The 23,479-nt window shown below is 46.2% G+C and overlaps 1 protein-coding gene across 4 annotated transcripts in view; it reads right to left on the reverse strand.

The window, feature by feature from the left end:
- LOC135517236 (vascular endothelial growth factor receptor 1-like) overlaps nt 1–23,479 on the reverse strand; it is an 80,797-nt gene that overhangs the window by 18,383 nt on the left and 38,935 nt on the right. For 2 of the 4 annotated variants that reach the window (XM_064941353.1, XM_064941354.1), the window contains 3 exons: nt 13,432–13,555; nt 8,070–8,178; nt 1,669–2,166 (listed from right to left, as the gene is read on the reverse strand). In XM_064941353.1, coding sequence (XP_064797425.1) covers nt 1,669–2,166; nt 8,070–8,178; nt 13,432–13,555 — 731 coding nt within the window. Of the gene's footprint in view, nt 1–1,668; nt 2,167–7,476; nt 7,647–8,069; nt 8,179–13,431; nt 13,556–20,960; nt 21,550–23,479 lie in introns of those variants that run through there. The other 2 variants (XM_064941355.1, XM_064941356.1) reach the window with 2 other exon arrangements.

The following is a 23,479-nucleotide window of genomic DNA, read 5'->3' on the forward strand; positions in this document are numbered from 1 at the left end:
CAGGGAGAAAGACAGCAGGAGAGCAGACAGGCAGGGAGAAAGACAGCAGGAGAGCAGACAGGCAGGGAGAAAGACAGCAGGAGAGCAGACTGGCAGGGAGAACGACAGCAGGAGAGCAGACAGGCAGGGAGAACGACAGCAGGAGAGCAGACTGGCAGGGAGAAAGAGAGCAGGAGAGCAGACAGGCAGGGAGAAAGACAGCAGGAGAGCAGACAGGCAGGGAGAACGACAGCAGGAGAGCAGACTGGCAGGGAGAAAGAGAGCAGGAGAGCAGACAGGCAGGGAGAAAGACAGCAGGAGAGCAGACAGGCAGGGAGAACGACAGCAGGAGAGCAGACTGGCAGGGAGAAAGAGAGCAGGAGAGCAGACTGGCAGGGAGAAAGAGAGCAGGAGAGCAGACAGGCAGGGAGAACGACAGCAGGAGAGCAGACAGGCAGGGAGAAAGAGGTGTTTCACTGTGTGTGTGTAGGTGTATCACTGTGTGTGTGTAGGTGTATCACTGTACGTGTGTATGTGTATCAGTGTGTGTGTATGTGTATCAGTGTGTGTGTGTGTGTGTGTGTGTGTGTGTGTGTGTGTGTGTGTGGTGTATCACTGTGTGTGTGTAGGTGTATCACTGTGTGTGTGTAGGTGTATCACTGTGTGTGTGTATGTGTATCACTGTGTGTGTGTGTGTGTGTGTGTGTAAGTGTATCACTGTGTGTGTGTGTGTGTGTGTGTGTGTGTGTGTGTGTGTGTGTATCACTGTGTGTGTGTAGGTGTATCACTGTGTGTGTGTAAGTGTATCACTGTGTGTGTGTAGGTGTATCACTGTGTGTGTGTAGGTGTATCACTGTACGTGTGTATGTGTATCAGTGTGTGTGTATGTGTATCAGTGTGTGTGTGTGTGTGTGTGTGTGTGTGTGTGTGTGTGTGTGGGTGTATCACTGTGTGTGTGTAGGTGTATCACTGTGTGTGTGTAGGTGTATCACTGTGTGTGTGTATGTGTATCACTGTGTGTGTGTGTGTGTGTGTGTGTAAGTGTATCACTGTGTGTGTGTGTGTGTGTGTGTGTGTGTGTGTGTGTATCACTGTGTGTGTGTAGGTGTATCACTGTGTGTGTGTAGGTGTATCACTGTGTGTGTGTAGGTGTATCACTGTGTGTGTGTAGGTGTATCACTGTGTGAGTGTAGGTGTATCACTGTGAGTGTGTAGGTGTATCACTGTGTGTGAACGTGAGTGTTTATCTACATACCAGGTGCTGAAGGAAAGGCGTTATTCCCATAAAATGTCAATGTAAATCGCCAATCCATTAAATTCATCAAAGGAATTCTGCTGAGTTGAAATGACAGGTGTGAGTACGTCTATGAGTATGTTGATATGAGTATTACCCTGTTTGTCCATGGATGTGTGAATGTGTCAGTAATGACAATAATGATGATAATGATGATGGCAATGACGATGGTAATTATGATGGGAATGATGATGGTAATGATAACAATGATGAAAATGATAATGATGATGGTAACGATGATGATAATAATGATGGTAATGATGATGATAATGATGGCGTAACCATGATGGTAATGACAATGATAATGGTAATGATGATTGTAACGATGATGATAATGATGTTGGTAATGATGATGATGATCAGACTGGTCCTGTGTGAGAGGTCAGAGGGCACACCTGTGACGTCCACCTGTGTGTCCAGATGTGTGTTCTGTCCTGTCAGCAGGTGATTGGCGGAGCAGCGGTAGGTTCCAGAATCCCCCGCCGTCAGGTTGCTAAGCAATAGACTCAGAGTGTCAGAAAACTCTCCTGAGGACAGTTCACCACCCAGGGAGGGGGTCGGGGGTGTGGCCTCTGCTGAGGACAGTTCACCACCCAGGGAGGGGGTCGGGGGTGTGGCCTCTGCTGAGGACAGTTCACCACCCAGGGAGGGGGTCGGGGGTGTGGCCTCTGCTGAGGACAGTTCACCACCCAGGGAGGGGGTCGGGGGTGTGGCCTCTCCTGAGGACAGTTCACCACCCAGGGAGGGGGTCGGGGGTGTGGCCTCTGCTGGGTCAGTCACCCGTTGCCATGAAAAATTGGTGTACAGGTGCTTATTGGCTACGCAGGTGAGGTGTAGGTCTCCTCCCTCCCTTGGCTCATCCTCCAGACTCACACTGAAGCCTCCTGGGACGTCTGTGAGAGGGAGGGAGGGGGGAGACAGAGAGGGAGGGGGAGAGAGGAGAGGGAGAGAGGGGGAAGGGAGGGAGAGAGTTAAATAGAGAGGGAGAATGGGAGGTAGGGAGGGAGAGAGAGAGGGAAAGAGAGTGAAAGGGAGGTAAGGTAGGAGGGAAGGAGGGAGAGAGGGAGGGAGGGGGAAGGGAGGGAGAGAGGGAGAGAGAGAGGGGGAAGGGAGGGATGGAGAGTGAAAGGGAGGTAAGGTAGGAAGGAGGGAGGGAGGTAAGGTAGGGGGAAGGAGGGAGAGAGGGAGAGAGGGAAAGGGAGGTAAGGTAGGAGGGAAGGGAGGGAGAGAGAGTGAAAGGGAGAGAGAGGGATGCAGAGATTCAGTTCCTATTCAAGCCACTCTGGTCTACACCTCTCTATACAAACAGCTCTGATAACCTTTTTAACTCCACGACAAACCTCCCTGCCCACCATCTCACTAGACCTCCAACGAATCTGAATCCTACTCTCAAGTGTTGACCAAGCCGCCATTTTCTTAACCTTTGATGACAATGTTGAATAGCTATTGTGGGTAAAAGCAGCCAGAGAAATACAGTGAAAAGGCCTTTTATTTACTTTAGCTATTTGACACTTCCTGTGGAAACGGCTCTAGGGTTTCCTGATGGCAGATAGTGTTTATCTTTCCTGAACACCCCTAGGTCTCCCGAAATAAAGAGGGCCTGGCGGCCCAGGGAAGTGACTCGATAACAGCCCCAGGTTCCTGTTGCACTCAAAAACACACATTCACACACACACACAGGGACAACACACACACACAGGGGACAACACACACACACATACACCCACACAGGGGACAACACACACACACAGGGGACAACACACACACACATACACACACACAGGGGACAACACACACACACAGGGGACAACACACACACAGGGACAACACACACACACAGAGGACAACACACACACACAGGGGACAACACACACACATACACCCACACAGGGGACAACACACACACACAGGGACAACACACACACACAGGGGACAACACACACACACATACACCCACACAGGGGACAACACACACACACAGGGGACAACACACACACACATACACACACACAGGGGACAACACACACACACGTACACCCACACAGGGGACAACACACACACACAGGGGACAACACACACACACACACACACATACACACACACAAATGCGACACACACAGGGGGACAACACAAACACACAGGGGACAACACACACACACACACACAGGGGTAACATACACAGGGAACAACACAAACACACACACGCACACGGGGCGACACAAATACACAGCAGACAACACATACTCACGCACACACACACAGGATCCAACTCACACTAGCACACAGACAGGGATAATACACACAGGGGATAAAGCGCCAACCCCCTCTGTCCTATCTCTATTGCAACATATTGACATACAGTACCAGTCAAAAGTTTGGACACACCTACTCATTCAAGTGTTTTTCTTTATTTAAAAAAACTATTTTCTACATTGTAGAATAATAGTGAAGACATTAAAACTATGAAATAACACATATGGAATCATGTAGTAATCAAAATATATAATATTAGTGATTCTTCAAAGTAGCCACCCGGAATGCTTTTCCAACAGTCTTGAAGGAGTTCCCACATATGCTGAGCACTTGTTGGCTGCTTTTCCTTCACTCCGCGGTCTAAGTCATTCCAAACCATCTCAATTGAGTTGTGGTCGGGTGATTGTGGAGGCCAGGTCATCTGATGCAGCACTCCATCACTCTCCTTCTTGGTCAAATAGCCCTTACACAGCCTGGAGATGTGTTAGATCATTGTCCTGTTGAAAAACAAATTATAGTCCCACTAAGCCCAAACCAGAAGGGATGGCATATCGCTGCAGAATGCTGTGGTAGCCACGCTGATTAAGTGTACCTTGAATTCTAAATAAATCACAGACAGTGTCACCAGCAAAGCACCCCCACACCATCACACCTCCTCCTCCATGCTTCACGGGTTGAAACACACGCGGAGATCGTCCGTTCACCTACTCTGCATCTTACAAAGCCATGGCGGTTGGAACCAAAAATCTCAAATTTGGACTCCTCAGACCAAAACACAGATTTCCACTGGTCTCATGTCCAGTGCTCGTGTTTCTTGGCCCAAGCAAGTCTCTTCTTATTATTGGCATCCTTTAGTAGTGGTTCCTTTGCAGCAATTCAACCATGAAGGCCTGATTCATGCGGTCTCCTCTGAACAGCTGATGTTGAGATGTGTCGGTTACTTGAACCCTGTGAAGCATTTATTTGGGCTGCAATTTCTGAGGCTGGTAGCTCCAATGAACTTATCCTCTGCAGCAGAGGTAACTCTGGGTCTTCCTTTCCTGTGGCGGTCCTCATGAGAGCCAGTTTCATCATAGCGCTTGATGGTTTTTGCGACTGTACTTGAAGAAACTTTCTAACTTCTTAAAATGTTCTGTATTGCCTCCTGGGTGGCGCAGTGGTTACTGCAGCACCAGCTGTGCCATCAGAGACTCTGGGTTTGCACCCAGGCTCTGTCGTAACCGGCCGCGACCGGGAAGTTCGTGGGGCGACGCACAATTGGCCTAGCGTCGTCCTGGTTAGGGAGGGCTTGGCCGGTAGGGATGTCCTTGTCTCATCGAGCATCAGCGACTCCTGTGGCGGGCCAGGCGCAGTGTGCGCAAACACAGTGTTTTCTCTGACACATTGGTGCAGCTGACTTCCGGGTTGGATGCGCGCTGTGTTAAGAAGCAGTGCGGCTTGGTTGGGTTGTGTATCGGAGGACGCATGACTTTCAACCTCCGTCTCTCCTGAGCCCGTACGGGAGTTGTAGCGATGAGACAAGATAGTAGCTACTAAAACAATTGGATACCATGAAATTGGGGAGAAAAAGGGGTAAAAAAAAGAATGTTCTGTATTGACTGACCTTGTCTTTAAGTAATGATGGGCTCTTGTTCCTCTTTGCTTATTTGAGCTGTTTTGGCCATAATATGGAGTTGGTCTTTTAACAAATAGGGCTATCTTCTCTATAGCACCCCTAACCTGTCACAAAACAACTGATTGGCTCAAACGCATTTGCATTTATTTGTATTTATTATGGATCCGGGGTCCGGCAAAATTAAGGCAGTTATACAATTTTAAAAACATTACAATACATTCATTACAGAACTCACAACACACTAAGTGTGCCCTCAGGCCCATACTCCACTATCACATATCTATAACACAAAATCCATGTGTGTATAGTGTGTATGTTATCATGAGTTTATATGCATGTGACAGTTCCTCTGTTTATGTTACTCACAGTCCCCGCTGTTCCACAAGGTGCATTTTTACCTTCTTTTTAAATCTAATTTTACTGCTGCATCAGTTACCTGATGTGGATTAGAGTTTCATGTAGTCATGGCTCTATGTAGTACTGTGCGCCTCCCATAGTCTGATCTGGACTTCGGGACTGTGAAGAGACCTCTGCTGGCATGTCTTGTGGGGTATGCATGGGTGTCCGAACTGTGTGCTAGTATTTTAAACAGACGGCTTGGTACATTCAGCTTGTCAACACCTCTTACAAAAACAAGTAATGAGGAAGTTAATCTCTATTCCACTTTGAGCCATGAGAGATTGTCATTAATGTCATTAATGTTAGTTTCTCTGTGTTCTTTTAAGGGCTAGCCGTGCTGCCCTGTTCTGAGCCAACTGCAATTTTCTCAAGTCCCTGTTTGTGGCACCTGACCACACGACTGAACATTAGTCCAGATGCAACTAAACCAGGGCCTGTAGGACCTGCCTTGTTGATAGTGTTGTTAAGAAGGCAAAGCAGCGCTTTATCATGGACAGACTTCTCCCCATTTTAGCTACAGTTGTGTAAATATGTTTTGACCATGACAGTTTACAATCCAGGGTTACTCCAAGCAGTTTAATCACCTCAACTTGCTCAATTTCCACATCATTCATTACGATATGTAGTTGAGGTTAAGGTTTAGTGAATGTTTTGTCCCAAATACAATGCTTTTAGTTTTGAAAATATGTAGGACTAACTTATTCCTTGCTACTCATTCCGAAACTAACTGCAGCTCTTTGTTAAGTGTTACAGTCATTTCAGTTGCTGTAGTAGCTGACGTGTATAGTGTTGAGTCATCTGCATACATAGACACACTGGCCTAACTCAAAGCCAGTGGAATATCGTTAGAAAGATTGAAAAAAAGCAAGTGGCCTAAACAGCAACCCTGGGGAATTCCTGCTTCTACCTGGATTATGTTTGAGAGGCTTCCATTAAAGAACACCCTCTGTGTTCTGTCAGACAAGTAACTCTTGATCCACATTATAGCAGGGGGTGTAAAGCCATAACACATGTGTTTTTCCAGCAATCAATTCCTCTCAGCCAATAAACAATCATTTGTGTAAGTGCCGTGCTTGTTGAGTGTCCATCCCCATATGTGTGATGAAAGTCTGTTGCCAATTTGTTTACTGTGAAATTGCATTGTATCTTGTCAAACACAATTATTTTCCAGAAGTTTACTAAGGATTGGTAACAGGCTGATTGGTCGGCTATTTGAGCCAGTAAGGTGGGCTTTACTATTCTTGGGTAGCGGAATGTCTTTAGCTTCCCTCCAGGCCTGAGGGCACACACTTTCTAGTAGGCTTAGATTGAAGATGTGGCATATTGTCTGCTATTATCCTCAGTCATTTTCCATCCAGATTGTCAGACCCCAGTGGCTTGTCATTGTTGATAGACAACAATAGTTTTTTCACCTCTTCCACACTGACTTTATGGAATTCAAAAGTACAATTCTTGTCTTTACTAATTTGGTCAGATATACTTGGATGTGTAGTGTCAGCGTTTGTTGCTGGAATATCATCCCTAAGTTTGTTTATCTTTCCAATGAAAAAGTCATTAAAGTAGTTGGCAATATCAGTGGGTTTTTGTGATAAATGAGCCATCTGATTCAATGAATGATGGAGCCGAGATGGCTTTAAGAAGGAAATAAATTCCACAAATGAACTTTTAACAAGGCACACCTGTTGAAATGCATTCCAGGTGACTACCACATGAAGCTGGTTGAGATAATGCCAACAGTATGCAAAGCTGTCAAGGCAAAGGGTGGCTACTTTGAAGAATTTCAAATATTAAATAAATGTTGTTTTGTTTAACACTTTTTTGGTTAGTACATGATTCAATATTTGTTATTTTATAGTTCTGATGTTTTCACTATTATTCTGCAATGTAGAAAATAGTAAACATAAAGAAAAATCCTTAAATGAGTAGATGTGTCCAAACTTTTGACTGGTATATCCACACAAAAATCCACACACACACAGTCATCAATGTGTTTGATTTTAGATGGACATCACAGTGACTCAGAAAGAGTGGGGGAGGAATTGAGACAGTGAGAGAAACAAAGGACAAGAGGAAGAGAAAGAGAGAGTGAGTTAAATGAGAAAGAGACTGGGAGAGATGGGTGAGACATAGTTAGTCATTGATAGATTTTACATTGTGACACATCTACAGATGTAGGATCTTAATTTGAGACAGTTTGCAACAGCAGAAAAATAATCTGAAGGAATAGGAAATGTGAATTATTATGAATGGACATTTTTTGTAGGGGTAAATCAAGTCTGACATTATAAACTGGAAATTACAAAATGTAGAAGAATTTTCCTTTTTATACAGTACCTTGAATACACTACAAGTTTGCATTTCCTGTAGTGCAGGAAAGTTTCGGCAACAAAAGAGTGATCAAATTAAGATCCTACATCTGTATACACTAATGTATTCAATGGTGCACATACTGGTAGTACTATACTGCAAGTCATAATGAAGAATGGAGTTTTGATTCTGTGACCGTGGTGTGATGTCATTGTACTGTACCTGTTATATAGAAAGGCATGTCCAGCTCATCCTTGCCCACAGAACTAGAGGCAATACAGCGATACACGCCGGACACAAACGCCTCAGCAACCATCAAAACCCCCACGGTCTGTGGGAAACACACACACACACACACACACACACACACACACACACACACACACACACACACACACACACACACACACACACACACACACACACACACACACACACACACGCACACACACTTTACCTCTGCTGCCACCGATAACAACGGTCACATTTGACATTTTCCATTGAGAAGACAATAGAGGTATGTGAACCAGCCCTACTGCCCACCTCCAGACCACAGGGAACCTAAACACATTACACACTCTCCATTAACCCTACCCTACACTACTATCAGACAGCATCCCTAGCCGCGTACTCAGAATATGCACAGACCAGCTGGCTGGAGTGTTGACAGACATAGTCAATCTCTCCCTATCCCAGTCTGCTGTCCCCACTTGCTTCAAAATGCCCACCATTGTTCCTGTACCTAAGAATATAATAAAATAAAGTTGTATTGATCACATACACATATGTAGCAGATGTTATTGTGGGTGTAGTGAAATGCTTGTGTTCCTAGCTCCAACAGCGCAGTAGTATCTAACAATACACAACAATACACACAACTCTTCAAGTAAAAGAGCAGAATTAAGAAGTATATAAACATTAGGACGAACAATGTCGGAATGGCATTGACTAAAATACAGTAGAATAGAATACAGTATATACATATGAAATGAGTAAAGCAGTAGGTAAACCTTATTAAAGTGACTAGTGTTCCATTATTAAGGTGACCAGTGATTCCATGTCTATGTCTATAGGGCAGCAGCCTATAAGGTACAGGGATGAGTAACCCGGTGGTAGCCGGCTAGTGATGGCTATTTAACAGCTGTTTTTCAGTCTCTCAGTCACAGCTTTGATGAACCTGCACTGAGTTCGCCTTCTGGATGGTAGCGGGGTGAACAGGCCGTGGCTCGGGTGATTGATGACCTTGATGACACACAATACCCCACAATGACGAAGCACAAAAACAGGTTTTTAGAAATGTTTGCACAATTAATAAAAAATAAAAAACAGAAATACCTTATTTACATAATTATTCAAACCCTTTGCTATGACACTCTAAATTGAGCTCACGTGCATCCTGTCTCATTGATCATCCTTGAGATGTTTCTACAACTTCATTGGAGTCCACCTGTGATAAATTAAATTGATTGAACCTGATTTGGAAAGGCACACACCTGTCTATACAAGGTCCCACAGTTGACCGTGCATTTCAGAGCATAAACCAACCCATGAGGTCGAATGAATTGTCTGTAGAGCTCCGAGACAGGATTGTGTCGAAGCACAGATCTGGGGAAGGTTACCAAAACATTTATGTAGCATTGAAGATCCCCAAGAACACAGTGGCAGCCATTATTTTTTAAATGGAGGAAGTTTGGAACCACCAAGACTCTTCCTAGAGCTGGCCGCTGGGCCAAACTGAGCAATTGGGGAGAAGGACCTTGGTCAGGGAGGTGACCAAGAACCTGATGGCCACTCTGGCAGAGCTCAAGAGTTCTTCTGTGGAGATGGGAGAACCTTCCAGAAGGACAACCATCTCTGCAGCACTCCACCAATCAGGCCTTTATGGTAGAGTGGCCAGACGGAAGCCACTCCTCAGTAAAAGACTCATGACAGCGCACTTGGAGTACGCCAAAAGTCACCTAAAGGCCTCTCAGTGAAGATGGTGCCGGAGAGGATGGCTTCCATTTTATTGGCTCGTTTTTTCGCATTGTTTGTAACTTATTTTGGACATAATGTTGTTGCTACCATCTCTTATGACCGAAAAGAGCTTCTGGACATCAGAACTGCGATTACTCACCTCGAATTGGACAAATCATTTTTCTTAATTGGGTCGGACAGGAATGATATACTCCAAACACCCGAACAGGCCCTCATCCTCGTCATTCGCTGGAAAAAGACACTGCGATTTCGCGGAAAGAGATCGGGGTGCCTTGTGAGGATTAGGCGACGAGTGGCTAATCTGCCTTTGCCATCTGTACTGTTAGCCAAAGTTTAACCGCTGGAAAATAAATGTGACAAACTGAAGGCACGTATATCCTACCAATGGGACAATCCTCAAAAAAGGTTCTACAGCTGCACCATCAAGAGCATCTAAACTGGTTGCATCACGGTCTGGTATGGCAACTGCTCGGCCTCTGACCGCAAGGCACTACAGAGGGTAGTGTGAACGACCCATTATATCCCCGGGGCCAAACGTCCTGCCATCCAGGACCTCTATACCAGGCGGTGTCAGAGGAAGGCCCTAAAAATTGTCAAAGACTCTAGCCACCCTAGTCATAGGCTGTTTTCTCTGCTACCGCAGGGCAAGCTGTACCGGAGCGCCAAGTCTAGGTCCAAGAGGTTTCTAAACAGCTTGACTCTGTAGCGGTACCCCCTGTATATAGCCTCCACATTGACTCTGTAGCGGTACCCCCTGTATATAGCCTCCACATTGACTCTGTAGCGGTACCCCCTGTATATAGCCTCCACATTGACTCTGTAGCGGTACCCCCTGTATATAGCCTCCACATTGACTCTGTAGCGGTACCACCTGTATATAGCCTCCACATTGACTCTGTACCGGTACCCCCTGTATATAGCCTCCACATTGACTCTGTAGCGGTACCCCTGTATATAGCCTCCACATTGACTCTGTAGCGGTACCCCCTGTATATAGCCTCCACATTGACTCTGTAGTGGTACCCCCTGTATATAGCCTCCACATTGACCCTGTAGCGGTACCCCTGTATATAGCCTCCACATTTACTCTGTAGCGGTACCCCCTGTATATAGCCTCCACATTGACTCTGTAGCGGTACCCCCTGTATATAGCCTCCACATTGACTCTGTAGCGGTACCCCCTGTATATAGCCTCCACATTGACTCTGTAGCAGTACCCCCTGTATATAGCCTCCACATTGACTCTGTAGCGGTACCCCCTGTATATAGCCTCCACATTGACTCTGTAGCGGTACCCCCTGTATATAGCCTCCACATTGACTCTGTAGCGGTACCCCCTGTATATAGCCTCCACATTGACTCTGTAGTGGTACCCCCTTGTATATAGCCTCCACATTGACTCTGTAGCGGTAACCCCTGTATATAGCCTCCACATTGACTCTGTAGCGGTACCCCCTGTATATAGCCTCCACATTGACTCTGTAGCAGTACCCCCTGTATATAGCCTCCACATTGACTCTGTAGCGGTACCCCCTGTATATAGCCTCCACATTGACTCTGTAGCGGTACCCCTGTATATAGCCTCCACATTGACTCTGTAGCGGTACCCCTGTATATAGCCTCCACATTGACTCTGTAGCGGTACCCCCTGTATATAGCCTCCACATTGACTCTGTAGCGGTACCCCCTGTATATAGCCTCCACATTGACTCTGTAGCGGTACCCCCTGTATATAGCCTCCACATTGACTCTGTAGCAGTACCCCCTGTATATAGCCTCCACATTGACTCTGTAGCGGTAACCCCTGTATATAGCCTCCACATTGACTCTGTAGCGGTACCCCCTGTATATAGCCTCCACATTGACTCTGTAGCAGTACCCCTGTATATAGCCTCCACATTGACTCTGTAGCGGTAACCCCTGTATATAGCCTCCACATTGACTCTGTAGCGGTACCCCCTGTATATAGCCTCCACATTGACTCTGTAGCGGTACCCCCTGTATATAGCCTCCACATTGACTCTGTAGCAGTACCCCCTGTATATAGCCTCCACATTGACTCTGTAGCGGTAACCCCTGTATATAGCCTCCACATTGACTCTGTAGCGGTACCCCCTGTAACGGTACCCCCTGTATATAGCCTCGCTATTGTTATTTTACTGCTGCTCTTTAATTACTTCTTACTTTTTTGGGGATATTTTCTTAAAACTGCATTGTTGGTTAAGGGCTTGTAAGTAAGTATTTCACTGTAAGGTCTAGCTATACCTGTTGTATTCGGTGCATGTGACAAATAGAATTGGATTTGATTTGATTTGGAGGCCAGTCAGGATCGAGGGAAAGATGAACGGCGCAAAGTGCAGAGAGATCCTTGATGAAAACCTGCTCCAGAGTGCTCAGGACCTCTGACTGGGGCGAAGGTTCACCTTCCAACAGGACAACGACCCTAAGCACACAGCCAAGACAACGCAGGAGTGGATTCAGGAAAAGGCTCTGAATATCCTTGAGTGGCCCAGTCAGAGCCCAGACTTGAACCTGACCGAACATCTCTGGAGAGACCTGGGAATAGCTCTGCAGCGACGCTCCCCATCCAACCCGACAGAGCTTGAGAGGATCTGCAGAGAAGAATGGGAGAAACTCCCCAAATACAGATGTGCCAAACAAATACAGGTGTGCCAAGACTCAAGGCTGTAATCGCTGCCAAAGGTGCTTCCACAAAGTACTGAGTAAAGGGTCTGAATGCTTATGTAAATGTGTTATTTAAGTTTGAATTTTTTTTAAACATTTGCAAACATTTCTAAAAAACAGTTTTTTCTTTGTCATTATGGGGTATTGTGTCTGGATTAATGAGGGAAAAAATCTATTTCATGAATTTTAGAATAAGGCTGTATGACAGCGCACTTGGTAACAAAATGTGGAAAGGGGTCTGAATATTTTCTGAATGCACTGTATACTCCGGACTCCGACACTGCTTGTCCTCATATTTCTATATTTCTATATTTCTATATTTACTTTAGATTGTTGTGTATTGTTAAATATTACTGCGCTACTGGAGCATGGACACAAGCATTTCACTGCCCCCGCAACAACATCTGTTAAACATGTGTATGCGACCAATACAATTTGATTTGATTTCACTAAGTGTGTGTGTGTGTATGTGTGTGTGTGTGTGTGAGAGAGAGAGTGAGATTAGTTGTTGCACTACCATCTCTATGTATACGATATCTGTAGTGTTTAGGTGCTTGATTAAAGTATTTGATTAAATGGTTGTTCATATACATGTATGATGGTGCCATGTATCTGTGTGTGTGTGTGTGTGTATGTGTGTGTGTGTGTGTGTGTATGTGTGTATGTGTGTGTGTGTATGTGTGTGTGTGTGTGTGTGTGTGTGTGTGTGTGTGTGTGTGTGTGTGTGTGTGTGTGTGTGTGTGTGTGTGTGTGTGTGTGTGTGTGTGTGTGTGTGTGTGTGTGTGTGTGCGTGCGTGTGTGTGCGTGTATGTGTGTGTGTGTGTGTGATCCATCACTGCTGTGTCAGTGTGCTACGAGTCCCTCTGGGGACAGCCCCTCCCTCTGTGTCTCTGTCTGCCCACTCCACTGATGGTGTGCTCACCTTATTCTTCCCCTGGAGGACTTCTTGTCTGTGTGTGACACTCAGGATGTGGTTGTGTGTGGAAGTGCCGGGGGCCCTCTCTTTTACGGGGCTCCACATTGAGGAGGACGGGGGACACACACACCTTGGAGGAAGAGAGGTACAGGGCTCAGCTCAGCTGTGTTGACATAGTGAAGTCATGGCTAGCCGGACTTCAAGTGTGTTTGTTCCACAGCTGTGTGCTGCAGGAGGAACAGCGGAGCTTATCATCGCTATTGTGATCGCTATCTTCATCATCATTATCCTCATCACCACCACCACCACCACCACCACCATCATCCTCATCACCACCATCATCCTCATCCTTATTATGCCATAATAATACGTACCATCATCATCATCCTCATCATCACCACCACCATCATCCTCACCATCATCCTTATTATGCCATAATAATACCTACCATCATCATCATCATAATCCTCATCATCACCACCACCATCATCCTCATCCTCATCATCATTATCCATAATAATACCTACCACCATCATCCTCATCCTCATCCTCATCCTTATTATGCCATAATAATACATACCACCATCATCCTCATCCTCATCCTCATCCTTATTATGCCATAATAATACCTACCATCATTATCATCCTCATCATCATCATCCTCATTTAATGCTGGATTGCTTTCCTGTTGTAGTCTTGTAAGTAGTGAGTGTCTATAGCAGTATGTCAGCAGACATTGTTCATCTATGCACAGTAGCATGTAGAGGTGGTGTTTGTCTTCATACAATGGGTATCAGAAGTATTCCCCTCTAGATTTCTTCACATTACAAAGTGGGATTTGTTTTGTCAATGATCTACACAACATACTCTTAATGTCAAAGTGGATTTTGTTTTTACGATAAAGGAAATACTAATATAACTTAATTAGATTCATATTCAATACATGTCAGAAACACCTTTGGCTGTGATTACAGCTGTGAGTCATATTGGGTAAGTCTCTAAGTGCTGTGAGTCATCTTGGGTAAGTCTCTAAGAGCTGTGAGTCATCTTGGGTAAGTCTCTAAGAGCTGTGAGTCATCTTGGGTAAGTCTCTAAGAGCTGTGAGTCATCTTGGGTAAGTCTCTAAGAGCTGTGAGTCATCTTGGGTAAGTCTCTAAGAGCTGTGAGTCATCTTGGGTAAGTCTCTAAGAGCTGTGAGTCATCTTGGGTAAGTCTCTAAGAGCTGTGAGTCATCTTGGGTAAGTCTCTAAGAGCTGTGAGTCATCTTGGGTAAGTCTCTAAGAGCTGAGTCATCTTGGGTAAGTCTCTAAGAGCTGTGAGTCATCTTGGGTAAGTCTCTAAGTGTTGTGAGTCATCTTGGGTAAGTCTCTAAGAGCTGTGAGTCATCTTGGGTAAGTCTCTAAGAGCTGTGAGTCATCTTGGGTGGGTCTCTAAGAGCTGTGAGTCATCTTGGGTAAGTCTCTAAGAGCTGTGAGTCATCTTGGGTAAGTCTCTAAGAGCTGTGAGTCATCTTGGGTAAGTCTCTAAGAGCTGTGAGTCATCTAGGGTAAGTCTCTAAGAGCTGTGAGTCATCTTAGGTAAGTCTCTAAGAGCTGTGAGTCATCTTGGGTAAGTCTCTAAGAGCTGTGAGTCATCTTGGGTAAGTCTCTAAGAGCTGTGAGTCATCTTGGGTAAGTCTCTAAGATCTGTGAGTCATCTTGGGTAAGTCTCTAAGAGCTGTGAGTCATCTTGGGTGGGTCTCTAAGAGCTGTGAGTCATCTTGGGTGGGTCTCTAAGAGCTGTGAGTCATCTTGGGTAAGTCTCTAAGAGCTGTGAGTCATCTTGGGTGGGTCTCTAAGAGCTGTGAGTCATCTTGGGTAAGTCTCTAAGAGCTGTGAGTCATCTTGGGTAAGTCTCTAAGAGCTGTGAGTCATCTTGGGTAAGTCTCTAAGAGCTGTGAGTCATCTTGGGTAAGTCTCTAAGAGCTGTGAGTCATCTTGGGTAAGTCTCTAAGAGCTGTGAGTCATCTTGGGTAAGTCTCTAAGAGCTGTGAGTCATCTTGGGTAAGTCTCTAAGAGCTGTGAGTCATCTTGGGTAAGTCTCTAAGAGCTGTGAGTCATCTTGGGTAAGTCTCTAAGAGCTGTGAGTCATCTTGGGTAAGTCTCTAAGAGCTGTGAGTCATCTTGGGTAAGTCTCTAAGAGCTGTGAGTCATCTTGGGTAAGTCTCTAAGAGCTGTGAGTCATCTTGGGTAAGTCTCTAAGAGCTTCGCACACCTGAATTGTGCAATATTTGCCCATTATTCTTAAAAAGAATACCCTTAAGCTGCAGCTGGCCCAGAACAGAGCGGCACGTTTTGCTCTCATTGTAATCAGAGGGCTGATATGAATACTATGCTGCCAGTCTCTCTTGGCTCAGAGTTGAGGAGAGACTGACAGCATCAATTCTTTTTATAAGAAACATTCATGTGTTGAAAATTGCAAATTGTTTGCATAGTCAATTTCCACACAGCTCTGACAGACACTCTTATCCCACCAGACATGCCACCAGGGGTCTTTTCATAGTCCCCAAATCCAGAACAAACTCAAGAAAACGTACAGTATTATATAGAGCCCTTATTGCATAGAACTCCCATCTCATATTGCTCAAATAAACAGCAAACCTGGTTTCAAAAAACAGATAAAGCAACACCTCACGGCACAACGTCTCTCCCCTATTTGACCTAGATAGTTTGTGTGTATGCAACAATATGTAGGCTACATGTGCTTTTGTTTTAAAGTATATAGTTCTGTCCTTGAGCTGTTCTTGTCTATTAATGTTCTGTATTATGTCATGTTTCATGTTCTGTGTGGACCCCAGGAAGAGTAGCTGCTGCTTTTGCAAAAGCTAATGGGGATCCTAATAAAATACCAAATACCAAACACCAATCCACAATATCATTATTTACTTGACAATGCGTAGAGATATTAAATGTCTGATTTGTCATTGTTATCCATCTACCAATCACTGCTCTTCTTTGAGATTTTTTAAAAGCTCCCTGGTCTTTGTAGTTGAATCTGTGCTTGAATCTGAATACTTGACTGAGGGACCTTCCAGATGTTGTATGCATGGGGGACAGAGGAAGGGTTCGTCATTTAAAAAGTATGAATCCTAGGTTTCCTCCTAGGTCCCTGCCTTTCTATGGAGTTGTTCCTAGGCACCGTGCTTCTACATCTGCATTGCTTGCTGTTTGGGGTTTTACGCTGGGTTTCTGTAGCACTTCGTTACATCAGCTAATGAAAAAGGGCTTTATAAATACATTTGATTGATTGCATGATGTCAATCCCTATGTTTTCAATCCCTATGAGTTCAATCCCTATGAGTCCTTGTAAATTATTATGTGATTTGTTAAACCACATTGTACACCTGAACTAATTTATGTTTGCCTAAACAAAGGCGGTGAATACTTATGCAACGACTATATTTGAGTTATTTCATTTGTTAACATTTGTAAAAATGTAATATATATATATATTTTTAAATCACTTTGACATTATGGAGGATTGTGTTAGATCAATGCAAACAACCCACACAATTTAATCTATTTCAATCCCACTTCAACACTCAATACTCATTCTTAAAACCATCCCACCATTCATTAACTGTCCATCCTATTATCCAGCATTCCTAGAGGATTACCACTGGGTAATCTTCACCTGAGATATATCTTACAGAGGAACTCCAATTTAGCCTTTTCTTACACCAATATTTTAACACCTTTCATAATCTCAAATGATCACACATTGATTCTATGATTCTATGATATGCCCAGTGTCCTCCCCTTGTCCCTTCCTTGGTTGGCTCCTTTCCTCTCCTCCCTCCCCTCTCTCCCCAACCCCCTCTCCCATCATCCCAGTCTCCTCTCAGCCCTCTCTCTCTCTCTGTGCCCCTCCCTGGGTGGCTCTTCTCCTCTCCTCTCTCCCCTCTCCCCATCCCCCTCTCCTATCCTCCCAGTCTCCTCTCAGCCCTCTTTCTCTCTCTCTCTCTGTGCCCCTCCCTGGGTGGCTCATCTCCTCTCCTCCCTCCCCTCCCCATCCCCCTCTCTCCTATCCTCCCAGTCTCCTCTCAGCCCTCTTTCTCTCTCTCTCTCTGTGCCCCTCCCTGGGTGGCTCATCTCCTCTCCCTCCTCTTCTCAGCTATCTCGCTCTCTGATTGCTCTTCCTCTTGGCAGAGATAGCGAGTGCCCGTGTCCTGTAGGGACGACCCACCCTGTGCATGACACCAATGGCCCTGACACATACACACACATACCAATCAAACAGCCACGCCTCCCCGGAAACACATGCACATGCTTGCACGCACGTACACACACATGCAAGCATATACACACACAAACACACACACACACACACACACACACACACACACACACACACACACACACACACACACACACACACACACACACACACACACACACACATGCACACACACAGACATACACACATACAGATGGTTATACATATGTGGACACAAGGTTAGTTAGATGACATAGATCAATACAAACACACACACACATATAGACATACACACTCATACATGAATACACACACATACATTCATATACACACACATACAAATACAGACTCATCCATTCCACAGACACATTCACACAGTGTGCCTGCCCATGGTGAGATGACTGATTGTTGGCTTGTCTATGATGTTGTATCACTATTGTATTTAGAGAACCCGCTAAATAACTTATTACCTCGATCTACAAACCATGAAAAGTCGAAAAGTTGGAAGCAACACACAATTTCAAGCAAATTTAATGTAAAAGACATACATTTGATACAACATTTTAAACAATACATCTTAACAGTTTTCATAAAAATGTAGCATTTATCATAAGTAAGTTAGTCGTATAAAATTATTAAATATTAGATTCATATATTACTCATAGAAAATCTGTATACATGGAATGAATCACATTGGGAGAGACCCATAGAACGATACCTCAATGTAGATGTCACACACACACGCACGAGCAGGGACACACACACATAAGCAGGGACACACAAACGCACACACACAGACGAGCAGGGACGGACACACACACACACACACACACACACACACACACACACACACACACACACACACACACACACACACACACACACACACACACACACACACACACACACACACACACACACACACACACACACACACACACGAGCAGGGACACACACACAGACGCACAACCCATTAAAACAGCTTCCTATGCATATATTACACACAGACAAACCATTTTCCGCACAATAAATGGCAATTTAATACATAGATAACATCACACTGGATGACAAATGATTGATATACAGTGAAACGACTTACAAATGACATAACATGACATAAGAAGACATATGACTGTCATTGTCTCTGGGTAACTCCTACATGGTAGGTGTCTGATGATCAGTCCCAGAGGAGGACAAAGCACTATCTTGCAATAACAAAGAACTGTAGGACATCCCATAGCCAACGCACCCCCCCCTCTCTCTCTCACTCGCCCATCTGACATGTACAGCTACTTACATAAACAGTAGATGATTTACAGTCAGAAGAGAACTCACAGCGTTTGTGGATGTCAGAACTACAACAGGATGTCAGGCTCATGTACCCATTATAGTACCACTCTAGGAATACAAGAAGCAGAAGCAGCTCCAGAAAAACATGGCTTCAGTGGATGGATGGAAGGGCACTTCTTTCTGGCTCAAAATGTCTGAGAAATGTAACAGTGTAAATAAAATACAAACTGTAGAGAAAAGGGTGTAAAATCAAACCTGGGTAAGAGGAAATAAATAAATATAATAATAACCATTTAAAGCTGATCAGATGATTGTCCTCAGTGTGGTGTGACCTCTCACTCCTCTTCTTCCTCCTCCTCCTCTTCCTCACTGTTCAACAGTGTTCCAGGTCACTGTCCTGCCACCCGCCCCCCTTCCCCTCTCCTCCGAGCCCGAGATCCCAGAAAGCACCAATGTGGGGTTGCGCCGTTGCTGTGCTGTCTGTCATTGAAGGTGCCTGCTGGGGTGGCAGTAGGGGGGGGGCAGGGAAGGTGGTCCTGAGTGGTGTGGATGGGAGGTGGTGGGGGTGATTCTTCTGATGATGTGTAATGGAGGGGGGGGCTGGGAAGGTGGTCCTGAGTGGTGTGGATGGGAGATGGTGGGGGTGATTCTTCTGATGATGTGTAATGGAGGGGGGGGCTGGGAAGGTGGTCCTGAGTGGTGTGGATGTGAGGTGGTGGGGGTGATTCTTCTGATGATGTGTAATGGAGGGGGGGGGGCTGGGAAGGTGGTCCTGAGTGGTGTGGATGGGAGATGGTGGGGGTGATTCTTCTGATGATGTGTAATGGAGGGGGGCTGGGAAGGTGGTCCTGAGTGGTGTGGATGGGAGATGGTGGGGGTGATTCTTCTGATGATGTGTAATGGAGGGGGGGGGGCAGGAAGGTGGTCCTGAGTGGTGTGGATGGGAGATGGTGGGGGTGATTCTTCTGATGATGTGTAATGGAGGGGGGGGGCTGGGAAGGTGGTCCTGAGTGGTGTGGATGGGAGATGGTGGGGGTGATTCTTCTGATGATGTGTAATGGAGGGGGGCAGGGAAGGTGGTCCTGAGTGGTGTGGATGGGAGGTGGTGGGGGTGATTCTTCTGATGATGTGTAATGGAGGGGGGGGCTGGGAAGGTGGTCCTGAGTGGTGTGGATGGGAGATGGTGGGGGTGATTCTTCTGATGATGTGTAATGGAGGGGGGGGCAGGGAAGGTGGTCCTGAGTGGTGTGGATGGGAGATGGTGGGGGTGATTCTTCTGATGATGTGTAATGGAGGGGGGGCTGGGAAGGTGGTCCTGAGTGGTGTGGATGGGAGATGGTGGGGGTGATTCTTCTGATGATGTGTAATGGAGGGGGGGGGCAGGGAAGGTGGTCCTGAGTGGTGTGGATGGGAGATGGTGGGGGTGATTCTTCTGATGATGTGTAATGGAGGGGGGGGCAGGGAAGGTGGTCCTGAGTGGTGTGGATGGGAGATGGTGGGGGTGATTCTTCTGATGATGTGTAATGGAGGGGGGCTGGGAAGGTGGTCCTGAGTGGTGTGGATGGGAGATGGTGGGGTGATTCTTCTGATGATGTGTAATGGAGGGGGGGCAGGGAAGGTGGTCCTGAGTGGTGTGGATGGGAGGTGGTGGGGGTGATTCTTCTGATGATGTGTAATGGAGGGGGGCTGGGAAGGTGGTCCTGAGTGGTGTGGATGGGAGATGGTGGGGGTGATTCTTCTGATGATGTGTAATGGAGGGGGGGCAGGGAAGGTGGTCCTGAGTGGTGTGGATGGGAGATGGTGGGGGTGATTCTTCTGATGATGTGTAATGGAGGGGGGGCAGGAAGGTGGTCCTGAGTGGTGTGGATGGGAGATGGTGGGGGTGATTCTTCTGATGATGTGTAATGGAGGGGGGGCTGGGAAGGTGGTCCTGAGTGGTGTGGATGGGAGATGGTGGGGTGATTCTTCTGATGATGTGTAATGGAGGGGGGGGCTGGGAAGGTGGTCCTGAGTGGTGTGGATGGGAGATGGTGGGGGTGATTCTTCTGATGATGTGTAATGGAGGGGGGGGGGGCTGGGAAGGTGGTCCTGAGTGGTGTGGATGTGAGCTGGTGGGGGTGATTCTTCTGGCGAGAGGGAGGTGGGGAGGGAAGGCCAGGGGAGGGGGGGTCTCAAGAATAGATCAAGCCCTTGAGGAAGCAGGACTGTGCCACGTTTGAAGACGGAGGGACAATCACGCTGCTGGGAAGCGTCTCGCATCGGGGAGGAAGCCAAACAAGGAGAGGAAAACTGCTCTGATTTTGGCACAGGAAGCCCAGCGAGCCTCCTGCCCGGGCCAGATAAGAGCAGTGCGGTTCCCAGGGCCAGGCCCAGGGTAGGACCAAGTATCCACGACTGGACCCAGGGACACATCCAGCACTAAGGAACCAGACCTAGGACCTAAGGGTGGATCCAGACTCAGACCCAGGCTTTAGACCCACACCCAGCCCTGAGGACACAGGTCCCTATCAGCCTGGCTCAGCCCAGCCCACTGTCCCTGGGCCTCCTCCGGCGCGGTGTCAGGCCCGTGTTCCGCCAGAGCTACAAAGAACAAGGTCCTGGTCAGGATGTATCTATCATCAGCTATCTATTCACATTAGGAATCACTACTTTACAACTCTAGAACAGCATTCTAGAACTCTCAGTGCTTTACAGTGTGACCATGAAAACACACAAAATGAAATTGTAAATGAATAGAAAAGACTGCTCATTCTGAACCCCAAAACTCTTGTAGCCTACCTGTCTGAATATATACGTTCTTATGAAATAACTACACGGTGTATGCACTGCTGAGGTTAGTGTGTGTGAAAGATGCCAGTTGTTGTTGTCATGCAAAAAGTTACCTGATAAAATTGGTTGTATGAGCCAAGTCAAACTCCCACCCTGTTACATTCCCCACAGAGACACGCTGTCCACATGGTAAGTTGGAAAGGCCAATTTGAGTTTAACTAAGTAAAGCTATTCATGTTCAGGCAGTCAGTATTCACTACTGATTCGCAAGATAACAGTTCAGTGAAGTTATGTGATGTTACTACGGCAATTGAATGTGGCGAGTTTCCACAAGCATTGGAAGTAGGCATAGTCTGTGCGTGTGTGTGTATGCGTATGTGTGTGTGGAGGGGGGGGGGGGGGCTGGTGTGATTGGTCAAGTACATAGTTGACCTACAGTATGATGTCACAGCGTGTCTCTGTGGGGTGATAGTTTGGTCTGGAAGCCATGTTGCTCAGGTTCTGGTTAACCTCTTTAACCTGAACACAACCAACACAATAGTGTCTGACCTCCAAGACCTGCCAAGTGTGTGTGTGTGTCAATCACAGTTGATTGTTGGGGAGGGCCACTCCTCATGAGAACTTGTGTGTATTGTAGGATCAGTGTGTCTGTGTGTTGGAATATCATAGCTGATTATTGGGCAAGTCCGTTTCTCACAAGACCTTTAAAAAATGTGTGTGTGTCAGTGTATGAGTGTGTGTGTCATGAGGTGAGTGTATGTGTGTGCATGTGTGTGTGTCAGATTTTAGAAAAGGCATCCCAGAATGCAGTGTGCAATCACAGTAATAAACAGCCATCTCAACCTACGTTCTGGACAGAAAAATCACAGCGTTTGATATAGGAACCAACTAATCATGACTGAAAACACAGAACAGGTCTCTATTGAAGTGACTGAAAACACAGAACAGGCCTCTATTGAAGTGACTGAAAGCACAGAACAGGCCTCTATTGAAGTGACTGAAAGCACAGAACAGGCCTCTATTGAAGTGACTGAAAGCACAGAACAGGCCTCTATTGAAGTGACTGAAAGCACAGAACAGGCCTCTATTGAAGTGGGCTTTTATTACTCTGCTCTTTAAGTCTGAGTGACATTGTACTGTGTCTGTGAATGTACCAGGCAGACACACGCACACACACACACACACACACACACACACACACACACACACACACACACACACACACACACACACACACACACACACACACACACACACACACACACACACACACACACACACACACACACACACACACACACGACGGACAGACACACACACACACACACACACGGATGGACAGACACGGACGGACATGGACGGACACACACACACGGATGGACAGACACGGACGGACAGACAGACAGACGGACATGGACGGACACACACACACACACGGATGGACAGACACGGACGGACAGACAGACAGACGGACATGGACGGACACACACACACACACACACACACACACACACACACACACACACACACACACACACACACACACACACACACACACACACACACACACACACACATGGTAAAAGAGTCAGACAAAGACATGACGAAACAAACACACACACTCACAGACATGAAAGACTTCCAAAGGCATCTGTTCTGGTTGCAAAGAGGAAACACTGTCTGAACACATGCTGAATTAGACAAAACATGTCTCCCTTCACAAACAAACACACACATTCTC

This window comes from Oncorhynchus masou, chromosome 28, assembly GCF_036934945.1.
Source record: "Oncorhynchus masou masou isolate Uvic2021 chromosome 28, UVic_Omas_1.1, whole genome shotgun sequence".
In the NCBI taxonomy this organism is placed as follows: Eukaryota; Metazoa; Chordata; class Actinopteri; order Salmoniformes; family Salmonidae; genus Oncorhynchus; species Oncorhynchus masou.